At 39.5% G+C, this 15,585-nt stretch overlaps 4 protein-coding genes and 1 pseudogene across 4 annotated transcripts; 3 read left to right on the forward strand and 2 right to left on the reverse strand.

Moving 5' to 3' along the window:
* Nucleotides 1-889: 889 nt before the first annotated feature.
* On the reverse strand, nucleotides 890-4,485 carry LOC133726017 (L-ascorbate oxidase homolog). Its single transcript, XM_062153464.1, has 8 exons — nucleotides 4,124-4,485; nucleotides 3,869-3,978; nucleotides 3,347-3,617; nucleotides 2,782-2,884; nucleotides 2,331-2,676; nucleotides 1,687-2,052; nucleotides 1,519-1,597; nucleotides 890-1,368 (listed from the first exon to the last, which is right to left on the reverse strand). The coding sequence occupies exons 1-8, from the start codon at nucleotides 4,262-4,264 to the stop codon at nucleotides 1,156-1,158; spliced, it is 1,629 nt and encodes a 542-aa protein (XP_062009448.1). The 5' UTR covers nucleotides 4,265-4,485; the 3' UTR covers nucleotides 890-1,155.
* A 1,892-nt stretch (nucleotides 4,486-6,377) lies between these two features.
* On the forward strand, nucleotides 6,378-7,320 carry LOC133744278 (aquaporin SIP1-1-like). Its single transcript, XM_062172417.1, has one exon. The coding sequence runs from the start codon at nucleotides 6,443-6,445 to the stop codon at nucleotides 7,166-7,168; it is 726 nt and encodes a 241-aa protein (XP_062028401.1). The 5' UTR covers nucleotides 6,378-6,442; the 3' UTR covers nucleotides 7,169-7,320.
* A 708-nt stretch (nucleotides 7,321-8,028) lies between these two features.
* LOC133726018 (aquaporin SIP1-1-like) lies at nucleotides 8,029-9,119 on the forward strand. The gene has a single exon (XM_062153465.1). The coding sequence runs from the start codon at nucleotides 8,093-8,095 to the stop codon at nucleotides 8,828-8,830; it is 738 nt and encodes a 245-aa protein (XP_062009449.1). The 5' UTR covers nucleotides 8,029-8,092; the 3' UTR covers nucleotides 8,831-9,119.
* Nucleotides 9,120-9,855: 736 nt separating this feature from the next.
* On the reverse strand, nucleotides 9,856-11,610 carry LOC133726019 (uncharacterized). Its single transcript, XM_062153466.1, has 3 exons — nucleotides 11,381-11,610; nucleotides 10,587-10,972; nucleotides 9,856-10,484 (listed from the first exon to the last, which is right to left on the reverse strand). The coding sequence occupies exons 2-3, from the start codon at nucleotides 10,926-10,928 to the stop codon at nucleotides 10,215-10,217; spliced, it is 612 nt and encodes a 203-aa protein (XP_062009450.1). The 5' UTR covers nucleotides 10,929-10,972; nucleotides 11,381-11,610; the 3' UTR covers nucleotides 9,856-10,214.
* A 700-nt stretch (nucleotides 11,611-12,310) lies between these two features.
* LOC133726020 (polygalacturonase-like) lies at nucleotides 12,311-15,055 on the forward strand (annotated as a pseudogene).
* The last annotated feature ends 530 nt before the right edge of the window (nucleotides 15,056-15,585 follow it).

Here is a 15,585-nt window from a genome sequence, read left to right on the forward strand (position 1 = left end):
CACAAGTTAAAGGTTGTCTAAGCAGTAACTTATCATGAAAATCTTGTAATTAAAGTGTACAATATTTTCAAAATGGTAAACTGAATTTTCATTTGAGTAATTGATGAAAGTAGCAATTGTATGTATGTATGTATGTCATACCATGATTGTATTATAAATATCTCATCTCGCTGAAAAATGCTATCCATGTATCTTTTCGTATCAATGTTGGCCGATCTAGGTGTGTCATGTGTGTAGATCCATGAGAAGTAGGAGATTTACTGAGACTGGTACTGTTCCTCAAAAGTTCGTAGTGTTTTGCTTTTATGAACTCACGGAGGTAGTTTGGTTCAAAGTTGAAACTATTGTTTCAGATAATGATATACCAGCATTCTGTAGTCAATCAAGCTTTAATGTACCTCAACTATAAGATCTTTTACTGTCTTTGATTAACATTTACTATATCTATGATGGAGGGGAGGCTGACTTAGGGAGTTGGGTAGAATACAATTAGGGGGTTGTGATCTAGGAGATAGCGTGTCGAAATTAGGCAACTTTGTAGTCCCCTTACACTCCTTCAGTGCCATAATATTCGCATATACTAGGTTCTATGAAATTTGTCAGGTAATGCAGTAGCCTCAAAGTCTTAAGCTGTGTATACAAAGCACGTATTCTGGGTGTTTTAAATGTTCATACTAGGTGCTTTTAGTGTATTTATGTATGTAATTGCTTGCGAGATTTTGGTTAGATGCAACTGCTGTAACAAAACGCTTACTCTGGCCAAAACGGTATTCATCATTAACCTCGATCTTCTGCTAGCCAAAGAGGTGTAAACTCAGTGTTTGTGGACATTCTATGCTGTAAAGAATGACAGTATCCTACAGCGCTTAATTTACTCAGAGGAACAAAGTTGGGCTAAATGTTTGTTTTTGATTAAAAATGGTGGAAAAAGAAGAAAGAATACAGGATCCATGAGTTTCATATTGGATCATAAAAAAGAAATGAATCATTCCTCGATGAGTGCAACCGACCTCCCCAGAAGTAAAGTCTGAAAATGGCTCGAGTTAAGCCCTGACTACAACTTCTGCAGACATATATATCTTCTTTCCTAGTTATAACATCTAAGGCCTTGACAACCACTCTTGACAGTCTACATCACAAAGCTGCTAATTTTGCTTACAGAGGCCGAGTTCGCCGGCCTGATGCCCGACCACACAGAAGTGCATTCTTTGGAATTGGATATTCATCTCTCCATGAATTCGCCGGTGAGTATACACGAAGATAGAACTGCTGGCCTAAGTACTGTCGAGCCCAATTCTCAGATCTCACATTCCACATTCCCACATTGTCCAAAGGCACATAAATTGCAGTCCATGAGTTGGGATACACCTGTGAAATGTCGAATTGAGGTCAGAAAAGTCACATTAAAACAAACCATGAACACATAACTCACATGGTTATTAGGACAACTGCTGCTAAACTTAGCCAAATTTTTTTTGTCATGTGCAAGAATATTTGGGAAATATTTGCTGAGTTTACCTGAACAGTGTAACGAGAAACAGTGTCCTGCAAATTGTATCTTAATCTGCTTGCTGGTGTCCACTCTCCACCATCCATACTGTCCATATCAAAACCATCTTGTTTAAGAAACTTAACAAACAGCGAAAACAGTTCATTTGAACTTTTGAAATAGAAAAGTTGACTCACCCAACAACAAAGAAACTATAACCATCAATGTGCCATGACTGCAAAGTCTCCTCCGGATTCTCAAACACGAGTTCAACAAAGGCTCGGAAATCAGCATGCATGACAGAAGTCTGGAGATAAGCACCGCCACCAGTGGGGCTATCTGAGATGCTTCCAATGGAGAATACTCCGGAGATCTTGAAGTAGTCAGCAACTTTAAGTGGTGTGTCAGGTTGGAGGAAGGAGACACTATTTACAGCATGTCTTTGCTTGCCATTGATTATCGGAGCAGAGTTTGTAAGCCTGATTGTCCGGGTGGTGTTGATCAATCCATAATGATATGAGCCTTGAGGGTTAGGTCTTGGTCCACTTGCTGTCAAATTCCTCCTGATTTGATACATAGACATGATTTCAGAGAGGTTCATTTTTTGTGCATATCACATTCGATACTTAACAGGTATATAATTAGAATTTCCTAAATGAAGATTGAAGTTTGATACATGTATAATACTATAACTGAAATGATAGTGCAAAAGATATAATCTTTTTGTATGACATCTCATACTTAACAAAATATATGAACAAGGCAGAATCTATTTCATAAGTTAGACTACCATATACAAGGTACATGCTCTCAAACAGAACGCAATGATGAAATTAAGTACCTGAAAGACCGAGCTTGTTCAAGAGACCAGTCAACCTCAGTAGTTGGGCCACCAGGTGGAGGACCAGAAACACTTCCCGCTGAGTTACTGTAGTGAAGAATGGAGGTTGCAGAGAGCACTTGTGAAGTGAAACGCGTAGAGACGACAATGTAGTAATCTTGTGGTGGTTGATCAGCTGTGACCAGAACAGAGCAGGACTGCCCCAAATGAATGTCAAGAGAGCTGTAAGTGTTTTGCAAGGTGTGAATGCCTTCCACCTCAACCAGCAGCATCTTGTGACCTTGGATTCTGAAATTGATGGATGTTGCAATTCCAACATTCGATATTCTGAACCTGTAAGTGTTGCCTGCAAAGCAAGTATGACACATGAAGCAAAGTTGTGAGTCTTCTCCTGTATTCCAGAATCCAGACCACACACGCAAATGGTTCTTAACTTGTATTGACTAGCTACCTTGATCAACTGTATATGTATTCCCATTTGATCCTCGGCCATTGATGAGAAGTCCGTCGGGGAAGGGAAGATTATTCCCACCATCTAAAATTGCCTTCAAATCCTGTAACATACAAACAAGCCCATCAATTAACATAAATCAAATGCCTCATTTTCTACTAGATCTGTGGTCAAAGTTAACACATATTTACTACAGATTCAAACAATATTCCACTTAATCAATTAACCAATTGTTCCAGATTGTCAGCCTAGCAATGGCAGCGGATTCGTGAATTTTCTTTGTGAAGGCAGGAAAATACAATAAGGTGCCTACTTTGGCCCCAATGAGGCATTTCATCTAGCACCTTGTATTCATTTCAAGGAAACTATATGACTAAACTAAGTTGCCGGGGCAAATTAAATCTAGAGGGACAACTTTGCAGCTTGGTGAGATAGACCCCACTAGCTCCTAAATAGACTATCCGATTAGAAAACATTTCCTCATAAATTGCACTTCTTTGTGATGCAACATCAAAACGTGTTCGTGGATAATTAATTAACATAACCTCCAAGCAATGCTACTTACAGTGTGATTTTGCTTGAACCAGTCTCCGGCCAGAATGGGGAAATCTCCCGCAGGAGGAGGAAAAGGCACAGGAATACGAGGTCGACTTGAGATTTTGATGCTACCATATCCTCCTGCAGCTTTGTGGAAGGCAAGGGAAGGAAAGTAAAAGTAACTTCCAATCTGATCCTTGACTTGGAGAACATAGGTGAAGTTCTGTCCTGGTGGGATGGGACAATTTGTGCCAAAGACCCCATCTTGCCATGAGTTCCTTCTCTGCTGCACTCCATTCCTACACAAAAATTGCAGCATTTAGTGGTCACACCAATTATCATTAGAGTTTTAGGCAATTAAAGGTGTTCACTTTATGTCACATGCAACTGGCCCAAGTACTATATTCAACTAAAGTGACTAAAACATGCATATTCAATAGGTGATTGAATCATGCCTTCACTTTTTAATAAGGTAATAGCACTTATACAGCAAGTAACTGGTGCTTTAGCACTAAACATATATGCATTTATAAGGGAGAAGATCACTAACCAAGAAAGGAGAAAAGGTTCATCCAAGCTGTTGAAAACACTGATAATAAGGTTATCATTGGTGACACAATCAATCTGTGGCCCTGGGAATTGCCCATTTATCAATATCCCCTGCAATTTGTTTGAAAACTCATTTTAGCAATGACTCATTGTTCTTTTCCTCAATACAAAAGATACCCAGAAGAGAAAAACTGCACAAAGACAAAATGTGCTTGTTTGTGTGTGTAACTGTGTATGAATATGAGAGAGAGATTACCTGCTGTTTTACACCAAGGGGATAGATATCACCATAGGTGACATTCCAGTTGTAGAACCTATATGGATCTTCCCCATTAGTGAAGCTCACAGTAAGCAAAGTAACCAATAAGACACAACACACACTTGTGTGGAGTCCCATTTTCTCTTCTTCTCCCAAAACCCAATCTTATATCTCTTCCTGAAAGAAATGGAGATAATAAATGGGACTACTGAAATGCAAATATGAACCTTCAAGAAGAGAAAAAGATTCAGTCTTTGCCACTCTTTCCCACTGTAAAGCCCTCACCTTCCTCTGCTTTTTCTTTCTTCTTTTTCTTTGAGGAAAGAAAAAGAAAGTGTTATATAGAGGGTTCTCAGAAGCGGCTAGTCTAGACTGTTATCTATAATGCTGGATCTGTCTTGGCTTTTCTTGATGGGATTTGGTCTTTTGTTTTTAAGAAAGAAAAAATGGCCCATTGTTAGTGTCTATGAGCTGTATCTGTATGAAAGATTGGTTATTGACATCTTGCAGTCACTGCTTCTGTCCATGCCGCGTATCTTGGACTGAGTGAAGTAAATCTAAAATTTTTGGTCTTTTTCTTTTCAAAATAGCTATTCTATTTAATTATTGGGAAAATATAGAGATTTCTTGATTAGTCTCTTGGGATTTTCATAGAGCTCAAGAAGGAAAGTCACTTCCTTGGTTGCTTCATTTGCTTATGTAGAAATCTTCTACATAAGTAAAAAGAATTTTACATTTATCATGTGTATAGTAAATTCTTAATCCACGTTATTATGTTGCATTTTCGTTGAAACATTGCTTTGAAACATTTCATGCGAATTTAGAGTTAATTATTTTATAATACGAAGCCAAAATTATTTGAATATAGTTTAGATTTAGAATTCGGATTTCGGATTCAACAGGTTCTGCATAGTACTAGTGCAGCTGCAATGTAACATGTCCTATGGTGGTATCTTACTATCTCATATAATACCATGAGCCTTGTCTTTGATGGGCAGACAATATGATAATGGATTGGTTACTCCTCCTGACTTCAAGCACTGAATCATAACTTGGACAATGAAATTAAAGTGATGCCCATGCATTAAAAAAGGGCAGCAGATCTTACTGACCATGGAAGACTTGGGTTCCAAAACATTAATTTAAAAGCAAGCTGGCCATGTACACATTTTATATGTTAATATTCTATGCTTATAGTCAAGATTAGTGTACTTCCCAGATTCACAAACCTACTAAGCTCCTTCAGTTTCATGGCTTTTAGTAGTTTAGCATTTTGTTTAAGCAACCCACCGACACAATAAAGTGTTTTCTAATCCATTTATAACCTGAAATTTTGGTTCAAGTGCATATGTTTTAGGATGGGATCTCTATTCCCAACTCAAATCCCACTTGATTATTGCTCTGGATATTGTAAGATTATTGTGTTATAATGTTAATGAAGATCTCCCAGAGAAAATACAAGTCTTTGTCATAAGTGATTTTCTAGCATAAACAATTGACAATTGACGCGTTTTCTTTTGTCATCGGCATTTACTAGAAGAACCCCCATGAGTTGACTCATCTGCTTCTGAGAACTGCCAAAGCTACACTTGTGTTCATCCTGGTTTTGGTTCATTGGACCCAAAAAGTTATGTGGAGTAGTTGAAGTATGTATTAGCCCAAAATTGAAGAAAGTTTTGTGTGTTGAAGTATGTCAAGCCCAAGGCCCAATTGTGCGTTGTGATGGGCTCTTTCTTAGAGCTCTTGCTTCCATCACACTCTCCAAGTGGAAGTTGAGATCCGAGCTATTATGGCGCATGTTTGGCCTGAGACGGACTCTAGCTAACACTGTGGTTCACTATTTTCCTTCACGTTCTTCCTCTCTTTGCGTTTTTGGCTGTGTTGGGCAAATGTTTGTCTTCAAAGGGTTCTTGAGTACCTGATCCTTTTTTTTTTTTTATGACATTAAGTACCTGATCCTTGCTTTCTCCGACTGAATGTAGACGCAATTTAGTCGATATCAGCATCCATTACAGTATTGCTTCCCTCACCATGCATTGACTAAATTAGGCCAAAACGTCTAGCTCGTGGGATTCCTAATTTTCGTGGGGGGTAGTTAAGTATTGGGTTGAAAACGACTTGTTGGTGCCGTTACATTTTACCAACCAATCAAACCAAGTGTGATTCACATCTACGACTCACATCTATTTGGTTGTTTGTGTATAGGGCTGAGATTTTTTAGTCCACAGATGTGGGACGGATCATATATATAGATTTATAGAGTAACAGAGCAAAAATAAAGGAGAACACTTCCATTCTCACAGCCGAAAAGATAAGATGGGTAGTCTGATCAAAGCAGCTCTGGGAGATGCAGTTTTGACCTCCATGTGGGTTTTCAGCGCCCCATCCATGGGGGTTTTCACAACCATCATAGCATCGTTTCTTGGAGTCCAAGCAAGGTCCTTGATAGGCCTTTTCATCACCACCATACTTGCCACAATTTTGGTATTGACTTTCAGCTTGATTGGCAAGCTCTTGGGTGGTGCCAGCTTCAATCCATCCACCACAGCAAGCTTCTACGCCGCCGGCCTCAGTCCGGCAACCTCCCTGATCTCGATGGCTGTCAGGTTCCCGGCTCAAGCGGCCGGTGGGGTAGGCGGCGCCAAGGCCATCCTGCAGGTGATGCCTGACAAGTTCAAGCATTTTGTCAAAGGGCCTTCTCTGAAAGTGGATGTGAAAAGTGGTGCTGTTGCTGAAGGGTTGTTCACTTTTTCTCTTTGCTTTGCTTTGCTTTGGATTATACTTAGAGGTCCTAAGAATCCAATAGTGCAAATCTGGTTGCTTTCTGTGGCTACTGTGGGATTGGTTGTTGCGGGGAGTGGGTTCACAGGGCCTTCTATGAACCCTGCTAATGCTTATGGCTGGGCTTATGTCAATAATTGGCACAACACTTGGGAGCTTTTCTTTGTTTATTGGATTGGTCCTTTAATTGGAGCAATTTTGGCTGCTAGGGTCTTTAAGGTTTTGTTTCCCCCACCAGAATCAAAGGAGAAGAAAGCCTAAAAAAAAAGCTTGTATATTTGATTGTGTGGCAGATATGTAGCTTAATTGACGCTTAATTGTATCCAATCTCTGATCTCTGTGTATCAATTAATGTTGTTCCTTGAATTAAGGAAATCAATGTTTTGGATCAAAATTAGATTTGGTCTGCAGAATTGGGAAAGGGATGAGTTTGGGTTTTATGGTTTATTTTTCTTTATGCAATTGCAGACCCATAACTCATTGTGTACTGCGTTTGGTCCTTCATCGGTGCTTTTGCTTCCGATGCGGACCCACGATGGTGGAAACTGAGATCCTAGGTATTTTTGAAGTGATACAAGTCAATTAGGTTCTGAAATGACCGTTATATTTGGCTTCAGGTGGACTCTAGTATTGTAGTGTTCACTGTCTTTTCCTCACATTTTTCCCTTGTTCATTGGCGTCTTAGAGCGGCATGGACACTCCAAGGGACATTTGGTGAATACTTTAGTGAACTATGGAGCTCAACAATTAATTTTGGTGGTCGACGGTTATGAGATTCTTGGATTCCTCTTTTGTGTAGATTCTCCATAGTATTAGTATCCTTTAATTTTCTATGTAAGAGAAATGTCAAACATAAACTAACAACACTTCTAATTTCATTATATGTGTTATTGTACTCTCTAATTTTATCAATCATGAACCATTTTTAATGTGAAGCAAACTCTTGTAGTACCATGTTATTAATCAATAAATAATTTGACAGAGTTAACAGATGAATTAATTAATTAATTTCGAACGTGCAAAACGATATATGATAAAAAATAAATAAAAAAGGGTATGTTGATTCCACATGTATGTGGTTGTTTGTTAGTAGGAGTGTAGGACGGTTGAGACGTGTGGGACATATCACACACATACAGTCCAAACAAAGCAGAACACTGCATTCTGAGAGGCCAGAAAAATAGGATGAAGATAGGTAGTTTGTTCAAAGCAGCCGTAGGAGATGCAATTTTGACTTCCATGTTCGTTTTCATTGGCCCAATCATGCGTGTTTTCACATCCATCATAGCTTCATTTCTTGGTTTCCAAGCTAGGTCCTTGGTAGGCCGTTTCATCACCACCATACATGCCACAGTTCTGGTCCTGATATTCAGCACGATTGGCAAGCTCTTGGGTGGTGCCAGCTTCAATCCCTCCACCACTGTCAGTTTGTACGCCGCCGGCCTCAACCCGGGAACTTCCCTGATCTCAATGGCGGTCCAGTTCCCGGCTCAGGCGGCTGGCGGAGCAGGTGGCGCCAAGGCCATCCTGCAAGTGATGCCTAAAAAGTATGAACATTTTGTCAAAGGGCCTTCTCTGAAAGTGGATGTGAAAAGTGGTGCTATTGCTGAAGGGTTGTTCACTTTTTCCCTTTGCTTTTCTCTGCTTTGGGTTATGCTTAGGGGTCCTAAGAATCTTTTTCTGCAAATATGGTTGGTTAAAGTGGCTACTGTGGGATTAGCTATTGTGGGAAGTGGGTACACAGGACCTTCTATGAACCCTGCTAATGCTTTTGGCTGGGCTTATGTTGATAACTGGCACAATACTTGGGAGCTGTTCTTTGTTTATTGGGTTGGTCCTTTAATTGGAGCAGCTTTGGCTGCTTGGGTCTTCAAGATTTTGTTTCCTCCACCAGAAACAAAGACAAAGGAGAAGAAAGCCTGAAAGGAGTTTGAATATGTAATTTAATAGCAGATATATGAATCTCTGATTTCTGTATATGAATGTTGTGCATTCAATTAAGGAAATGAATGTTTTAGATCAAAATTAGATGCCCTTTGTTCCAGTTCTCATTGCCTTGCTGCAGTATTGGGAACAGACTTTAGCTTGTAAAAAAAGTTTGGTTTTTTATGCAATTGCAGATGTAGAACTCATCTTAATTGAAGGGGATGAAGAAACTATCTAAGTTATGTAAAAGGATGATCAGGGAAGAAGAGGAATCTGGTTCCTTCAATTATTGGGTTTGGTGGGTGGTGTTTGTCAGAGTATGAATCTGGTCCTCAGATATTTGTTCCTTTGCATTATTTGGTATTAGTACAAATAAAGTGGCTCTTTATCTGCCCAACACGCCTCAAACTCAAAAGGCTTTTCAGTAGGGCAGGTTCAGCTTTCCAGGAGGCACCGGCCAAGGCTATAGACTTGTTAAATATAGCAGGTTAGTGGTCGTGCTGTCGTGCAGGGCAGAATATCTGAGGGCATCACAAACCTGTAATTGCTTTAGACATCAATGACTAATGCGGCCATAATCACTATAAGAATCTGTTCGCGAAGGGTCGGTCACCTCCCAATAGGCTTGTTGTTTATGTTTTACATGTCTGAAACACGGTTTACTGCAGTAATTATATTAATTTTCACCCAAGTTTTCTGGTTTAAAAAGTGTCTATTTGACCATTTCCAAGGTCTAGTAGTGAAGACACAGGCTTAGATACACTGTACGTAGAGTCTCCTAGTTTGAGTCACCATAAGAAACTCCACTGCAAACTTTATTATATTATGTAGGCATCCAACAATCAGCGAAAAAATGGCTATGGGTTGTGATTCAAATCTGCAATTCTAATATGAATCACAGAAAACATGACACCCCAGATTTGTGTATGTGTTTCATATCTGCCAGAAGCAATGTTCAGTTAGTTTCCAATGGGATTTGTAGAGTAAAGGAGGGGTTTACTGAGCTTAAAATTACAAAAAAGTGAAAATTGTTACCCCATTCTGTAAATATATTTTGAATGTTCAACTGAGATACAGAGAATTATTGATAGTACACACTTTAATAATACAGAAGTGAAGCAATCTCAGAACTCAAAAGAAAAGTCTCTCTAAACAAATACAAAATATATTTTGAAGCATAAGATCAAACAAATTCTTGCTACTACTACAAAAGCTATAAAATTGACATGTGTAAAAGTCTGCCCATCATATTGCTTCTGACATTTTTGATGATCAGGACAACAGGGGCAGACAGTAGTGTGGTCAAGAATGACCACAAATGACTTGAAGTTGCAAAGGGGAACTCTTCTCAGTGACAACAAGGTCATAGGAAGTGAGAGATCTAAGAACATTGATGACCATGATCATATGGCACCAAATAAAAACCCATCAAAAAGACCAGTGATGACCCTCTCAGAGAAGTACTCGATGGATCTGTAGGAGTGAAATTACACGAAGTGGTTCTATATGGAAGACAATCTATGCTGCAGTTCTTGCTTTGCCATGTGAAGTCACCATCTGGCCTCATTATGGGTTTGCCCAACTTGATCTGACTAGTTCCTACCATCTGTGGTACTCTTTCACCCAATTTAACATGTGATTCATACTTGGCCTAAAAAATTATCAGAATTGAAACTAGAAATAATTAATCCATGTGAAAAGAGATCTAAATGTACCATATTATTAGACAAGAAGTACTAAACTACTAGCTTACCAGGCAAAGCTGGCACCAATGATTGTAGAGCAAAACAAACCGTGTTGGTGCAGATGAGTAGTCTGATAACATGAGCAGATTCTCTATGAAGCTTAAGCCATCACTTCCAATTTGATATCCAACTCCAGTACTAGTATCATGAGAATGAGGATTCATGGCTTCAAGTGATGAGTTCCAAAATTGGTACAATATTTCTTGGCCACCCATGTTTGCTATTTTGTTTATCAAGTTCCTCACCATCACCAGGTCTTCACACAAAGGCACATTACTATTCAAGTACTCAAATTGAAAGCGCAGCTTCTCCGCGGCACCAGAGATCAGGGACGGGGGATCTAGAACCATTTTGTACAATAACTCGATCAAGGTGATGACATTCCTCACCTCCACTGTACAAAACCAGATGATACGCATATAAAGGTAATCAAACTATTCACATTGTGACATATTTTTTACAAAACTTCTTAATGTTTAAACATGAGAAAATAAGCAACACAGAAGACATATAACAAGAAAAAACACATATTATTCCATTTTTAAACCATAAGCATACATATTAATTGCCTTTTGAGGAAATTGGAGGAATAATGTCCTTCAAAGCCCCTTAAAGAACACCCTCAACTATATACTATAATATTCACTGATAGCTAGGCTTAGTGCAAATCTCATCTTCCATTGGAGCAATCTGAATATCCATGGAATCATATATACAAAACAAAACAAGAGGAAACAATAGAATATATGTGCATTAAAAGACAAAAAGTTAACCAGAAAGAATCGAAATTGAGGAAAGGTACCATGGAGCTCGAGGAATCAAACAGATTGAAGATGAAGATGGTGAAGCAGTTATATAGAAGAGGGTAGCTGGAGGAGCACTGGATCGGATTAAGAACGAGAAGGTTCAGACAAGGCCATGATGATGAACACTGCTCTAAAAAAACCTCACATCGCTGTATAACTTGACGTCCATTCCGACCATGAACAGAGCTTAAATAATAATCAGCACAACCAAAAAGTAGGTAATGGTTTTTGAGATTCATTGAACCTGGCCAAATAGTGAGGATTGCAATTTCTTCTAAAGGCCTAACGTGGCTTTGCTTAGCTAAAAACCTGAAATGGAATAATTATCTATGGACATGTTGATAATCCCAACCATGCATATTCCCCTTTTTATGTAATAACACTAACACTAATACTCGAAAAGATTAATTGATATGTTAGTAGGCCAGGATTGCTTATACATAGGGCTAAAGGGGCTTCCAATATTCGTATTCGAGAATGTGATTGTATCTACCCATAGTTATAGTCTAGATTGAGTGGATGAGAGATGATAATACAATATCAATGTATTACAGCCATCTATAATGTAACATTATTTTCAAGAAAAAGACAAGACCACATGACAGGATTAATCTAAACAAGGGTACTATATATATGGGAGCCCTTTTAATGAGGACCTCTAAAATGAGGACTAATTGAGGACTTTCTAATCAATGGTTTATAAGATCCACTTTTTTATTACATTACAACAAATCAACTGTTAGATATTTATGTATGCATGACTAGATCACTTCTGAAAATTTTCTTCCAAATTACTAATCGGTAAGGTACCAAACTATACCAAATCAATGGACGAACCAAATCTGTCAAACATGAACCGTTCATATTCATAATTGATAAATAAAAAATTATGAATGTCTTAATGATTTTCACTGAACGCGGGCTTAGTGACCTATTGTGGAGGCAATAAGTTGTTGTGGAAGGTTGCCGAGAGGATTGCATTTCATTGAAGAACTTAAGGAACCTGCCAATCTTTGCTAGAAGATTAGATGAGAGAGCTAGAAGGATTGTTCTCTCTAGGTGGGCACGTTTGCTGAGAGGAGCGCCCAGCAACGACTAGCGTGATAGCATGTTGGCTTCTCAGAGCAGCTTGATTCCTCCCCAGTCACTTAAGCCGCTCCTCTTCAACCAACTTTCACCTGTTTTTTCTCAAGAATTTTCCTACTAGGGATAGGAATGCCCTTAATTACCAACTCCTACTAGGGATAAGAAAATTCAATGTCAGATTTGGAAGTTATATTTTATGGTTATATATTTCTTATACGAAAATAAGTTTATATAAAAAGATGCACGGATCTGTTCTTTGAAAAATTATAGAGTACCCTACGTCCAAAACCAACAGAGGAGCTGATCAGCAACTACTTATTCAGAAACCAGAGAGTGTCTTATTCAATTCGTATTATTCTAATCAAGATGGGTCTCAAATTGATGACTATCATGGCGATATTCATGTTCTTAATGTTAGCAGCTACAGCTAATTAAAGCCCAACCCCGTGTAGTCTTTGACGTGACGAGTGCAAAATATGGTGGAAAAACTAACTATGATATTACAGACTCCTTAGCACAAGCTTGGACAGATGCTTGTGCTTCTGTATGGCCGAGTAAACTCGTTGTTCCAAGCGACACATATTGGTTAAGAGGAGCAACTTTTATAGGTCCTTAATTGCAAGGCTCCTATTGAGGTGCAAATCCAAGTAAAGTTGAAAGCTCCCGAAGATGGCCACCAACTCGTGAACTCGGATTTTTGGGTTGCTTTTCGGTATATTGACAGGCTCTACTTATCAGGTGGTGGAACTTTTGATGGCCAAGGAGCCCTTGGTTGGAGAGAAATAAGACATACCTACGCGAAGAATTTTTTTTGTAACTTTAGAGAGAGAGACTCTGCCTTCTCTCTAACAAACCCAGCTTTCCAGCTTTCTCCCTTCTCCCCCCCTTTCTTGCCAGATCTAGATCACTCCGATCTGGATCTTTGGCTTGAAAGTTGGGGGAGATAACTTTTCCCTCTCCATGAGGCTTCTTCCCACCTTGACAGTCGGTGGCACACAGCCCCGCCCACCATGGGCGCTTTTGCCCGGATTTTCTCTCCGATCTGTGGCCATGTGCCTCTCTTTGCCTTCCTCTGTTTTTTCCTTTCAGTTGGGTCTCCCTTGTTGTTTCTTTCCTTATGGTTTTCTTGGTTTGTTTCTCATGTTCCTGACCAAATATTTTCCAGATCTACTTTGTTTCCCCTCAAACCCGTCCCTTTACCTGTGCATCGCTATCTCCGGTGATGCTTATCCTAAGCCTACTGCCATGACCTGTAAATATGCTCCTCGGAGCTCATCTCAAAACGGGAGTTGCCCGTTAGTGCACCCGGTGATGCTACAAGGAACTGAGTACCCTTTGGGTGCCTGTCCCTCCGATCCTTTTCTGGATCTCACCTCTCTCTCTTTTCAACTAGGCTATCTGGTTGATTTCTTGGCAGATGAAGATCTTCTTGTTGGAGATGGTTTGAGTTATGTGCTCTTGACTTTTGTATCTGGAAAGTTGGCGGATGGGTACTTCGGAATCGCCATCGATCCCCTCAACGATCTCTCGTTCCGGTTGGATGTTGTTGCTTGTGGCTGCGCTCTACAATGCGGCGGCGCTGCTGGTTCTTCTTCGTTGTCGGCAACTGTGTTGGCTAACCAAGACTGTGGGCTTGCCTGGTTTAGGCCCACTATGTTTGTTGTTTTTCTGTTTTTGTTTGGGCCCTTTGGGCTCTGTTGTCTACTTTTGTTGGCTTCTGGAAGGCCTAGCTGTCCTTGTGTAACAGTTTCTCTTTAATATATCAGTTTCTAGTTGTTTGCCAAAAAAAAAAAAAAAAGGAGCCCTTGGTTGGAATACTTATCGTGCTATTAACGTGAGGTTCGACTACATCTCCAACTCCATAATTCAGGACATAACTTCCCTTAACAGCAGAAGTTACCACATTAACGTTTATGCGTGCCATGATGTTACATTCCAGCGTGTGACTGTCATAGCACCCGGCGAGAGTTTTAATACAGATGGAATCCACATTGCACGTTCATGGAGGATCAACGTAACGGATACAAACATCGGAACCGGAGATGATTGTATTTCCATCGGTGATGGCACTTCGCAACTCATAGTAACCAATGTTAATTGTGGACCGGGACATGGAATAAGCGTAGGAAGTCTTGGAAAGTATCTTGATGAAAAACCGGTATATGGCCTCATCATTAAGAACTGCACCCTCACGAACACAACAAACGGTGTGAGAATCAAGACATGGCCTGGTTCTCCCAGTGCCGGTTTTGCCTCACACATATACTTTGAGGATATTATCATGAATAATGTGAAGAACCCCATCATTATAGACCAAAACTACTGCCCCGGGCATAGTTGCAAACAACAGGCTCAGTCGAACGTTAAGATTAGTAATGTCAGCTTCAAGAACATCAGAGGCTCATCTGCATCACAAGTTGCCTTCAATCTTGCATGTAGTGGGAGCTTACCATGTGAGAATGTAGAACTGATAGGCATTGATCTCGTATACAGTGGAGATGGCGATCGACCTATTACATCTCGATGCTCTAATAATCAGAATGACTGAATGAGCCAACGAAGAATGAACCAACATTAGCGTCCTTTTCCCCATTAGTCACACCAATATAATTAAGGTGGCTAGCCACAGTGCAGGTACTGATTTGGGGTCTGTGGCTCTTCATGGATTGCTGCTATAGTTGTGTTGTCATGCTTATTTTTATTGTGCAGAAAAGACATGGGTTTTTACTTCTCCAGAGTCGGTCTTTATGAATTCCTTCCTTTAATTTGCTTGCTGGACTGGATCGAAGTAGGAAATATTGGTGTTTAATACGTTAAGTGTGAGTTGATGATTAGCTAGGTCATTCGGTATTGTGTGAAAGTGTGAAACAACCTTGATCTATCTAATTAAGTAATTAGTGATGAATATCCTAATTGATAAAGATCCTAAATTAGTGCATGTGGCTTAAATTCACGTATACATTTCTTCTTAATCTCAGGTTGATCTATTCAAGTTGTAAATTTAATTATTTTGGGCCAAGAATATTCAGTTTCTTACTTGTTTAACAAATCCAACAAATAGCAATGGAGAAAGAGAGAAAGAGAAAGATGAATAGGTTCTCTATAATTGGGATTT

Source organism: Rosa rugosa, chromosome 1 (assembly GCF_958449725.1).
Source record: "Rosa rugosa chromosome 1, drRosRugo1.1, whole genome shotgun sequence".
NCBI classification, from domain to species: Eukaryota; Viridiplantae; Streptophyta; class Magnoliopsida; order Rosales; family Rosaceae; genus Rosa; species Rosa rugosa.

Excerpts from the sequence above, each read along its gene's own strand:
- LOC133726017 (XM_062153464.1), bottom strand. The coding sequence starts at position 4,264 with ATGGGACTCCACACAAGTGTGTGTTGTGTCTTATTGGTTACTTTGCTT. Across the intron at positions 3,618-3,868 it reads GAACCTTTTCTCCTTTCTTG|GAATGGAGTGCAGCAGAGAA; the intron begins GTTAGTGATCTT and ends ATTTTTGTGTAG. Across the intron at positions 2,053-2,330 it reads GAACAAGCTCGGTCTTTCAG|GAGGAATTTGACAGCAAGTG; the intron begins GTACTTAATTTC and ends GTATCAAATCAG.
- LOC133744278 (XM_062172417.1), top strand. The coding sequence starts at position 6,443 with ATGGGTAGTCTGATCAAAGCAGCTCTGGGAGATGCAGTTTTGACCTCC.
- LOC133726018 (XM_062153465.1), top strand. The coding sequence starts at position 8,093 with ATGAAGATAGGTAGTTTGTTCAAAGCAGCCGTAGGAGATGCAATTTTG.
- LOC133726019 (XM_062153466.1), bottom strand. The coding sequence starts at position 10,928 with ATGGTTCTAGATCCCCCGTCCCTGATCTCTGGTGCCGCGGAGAAGCTG. Across the intron at positions 10,485-10,586 it reads ATTGGTGCCAGCTTTGCCTG|GCCAAGTATGAATCACATGT; the intron begins GTAAGCTAGTAG and ends ATAATTTTTTAG.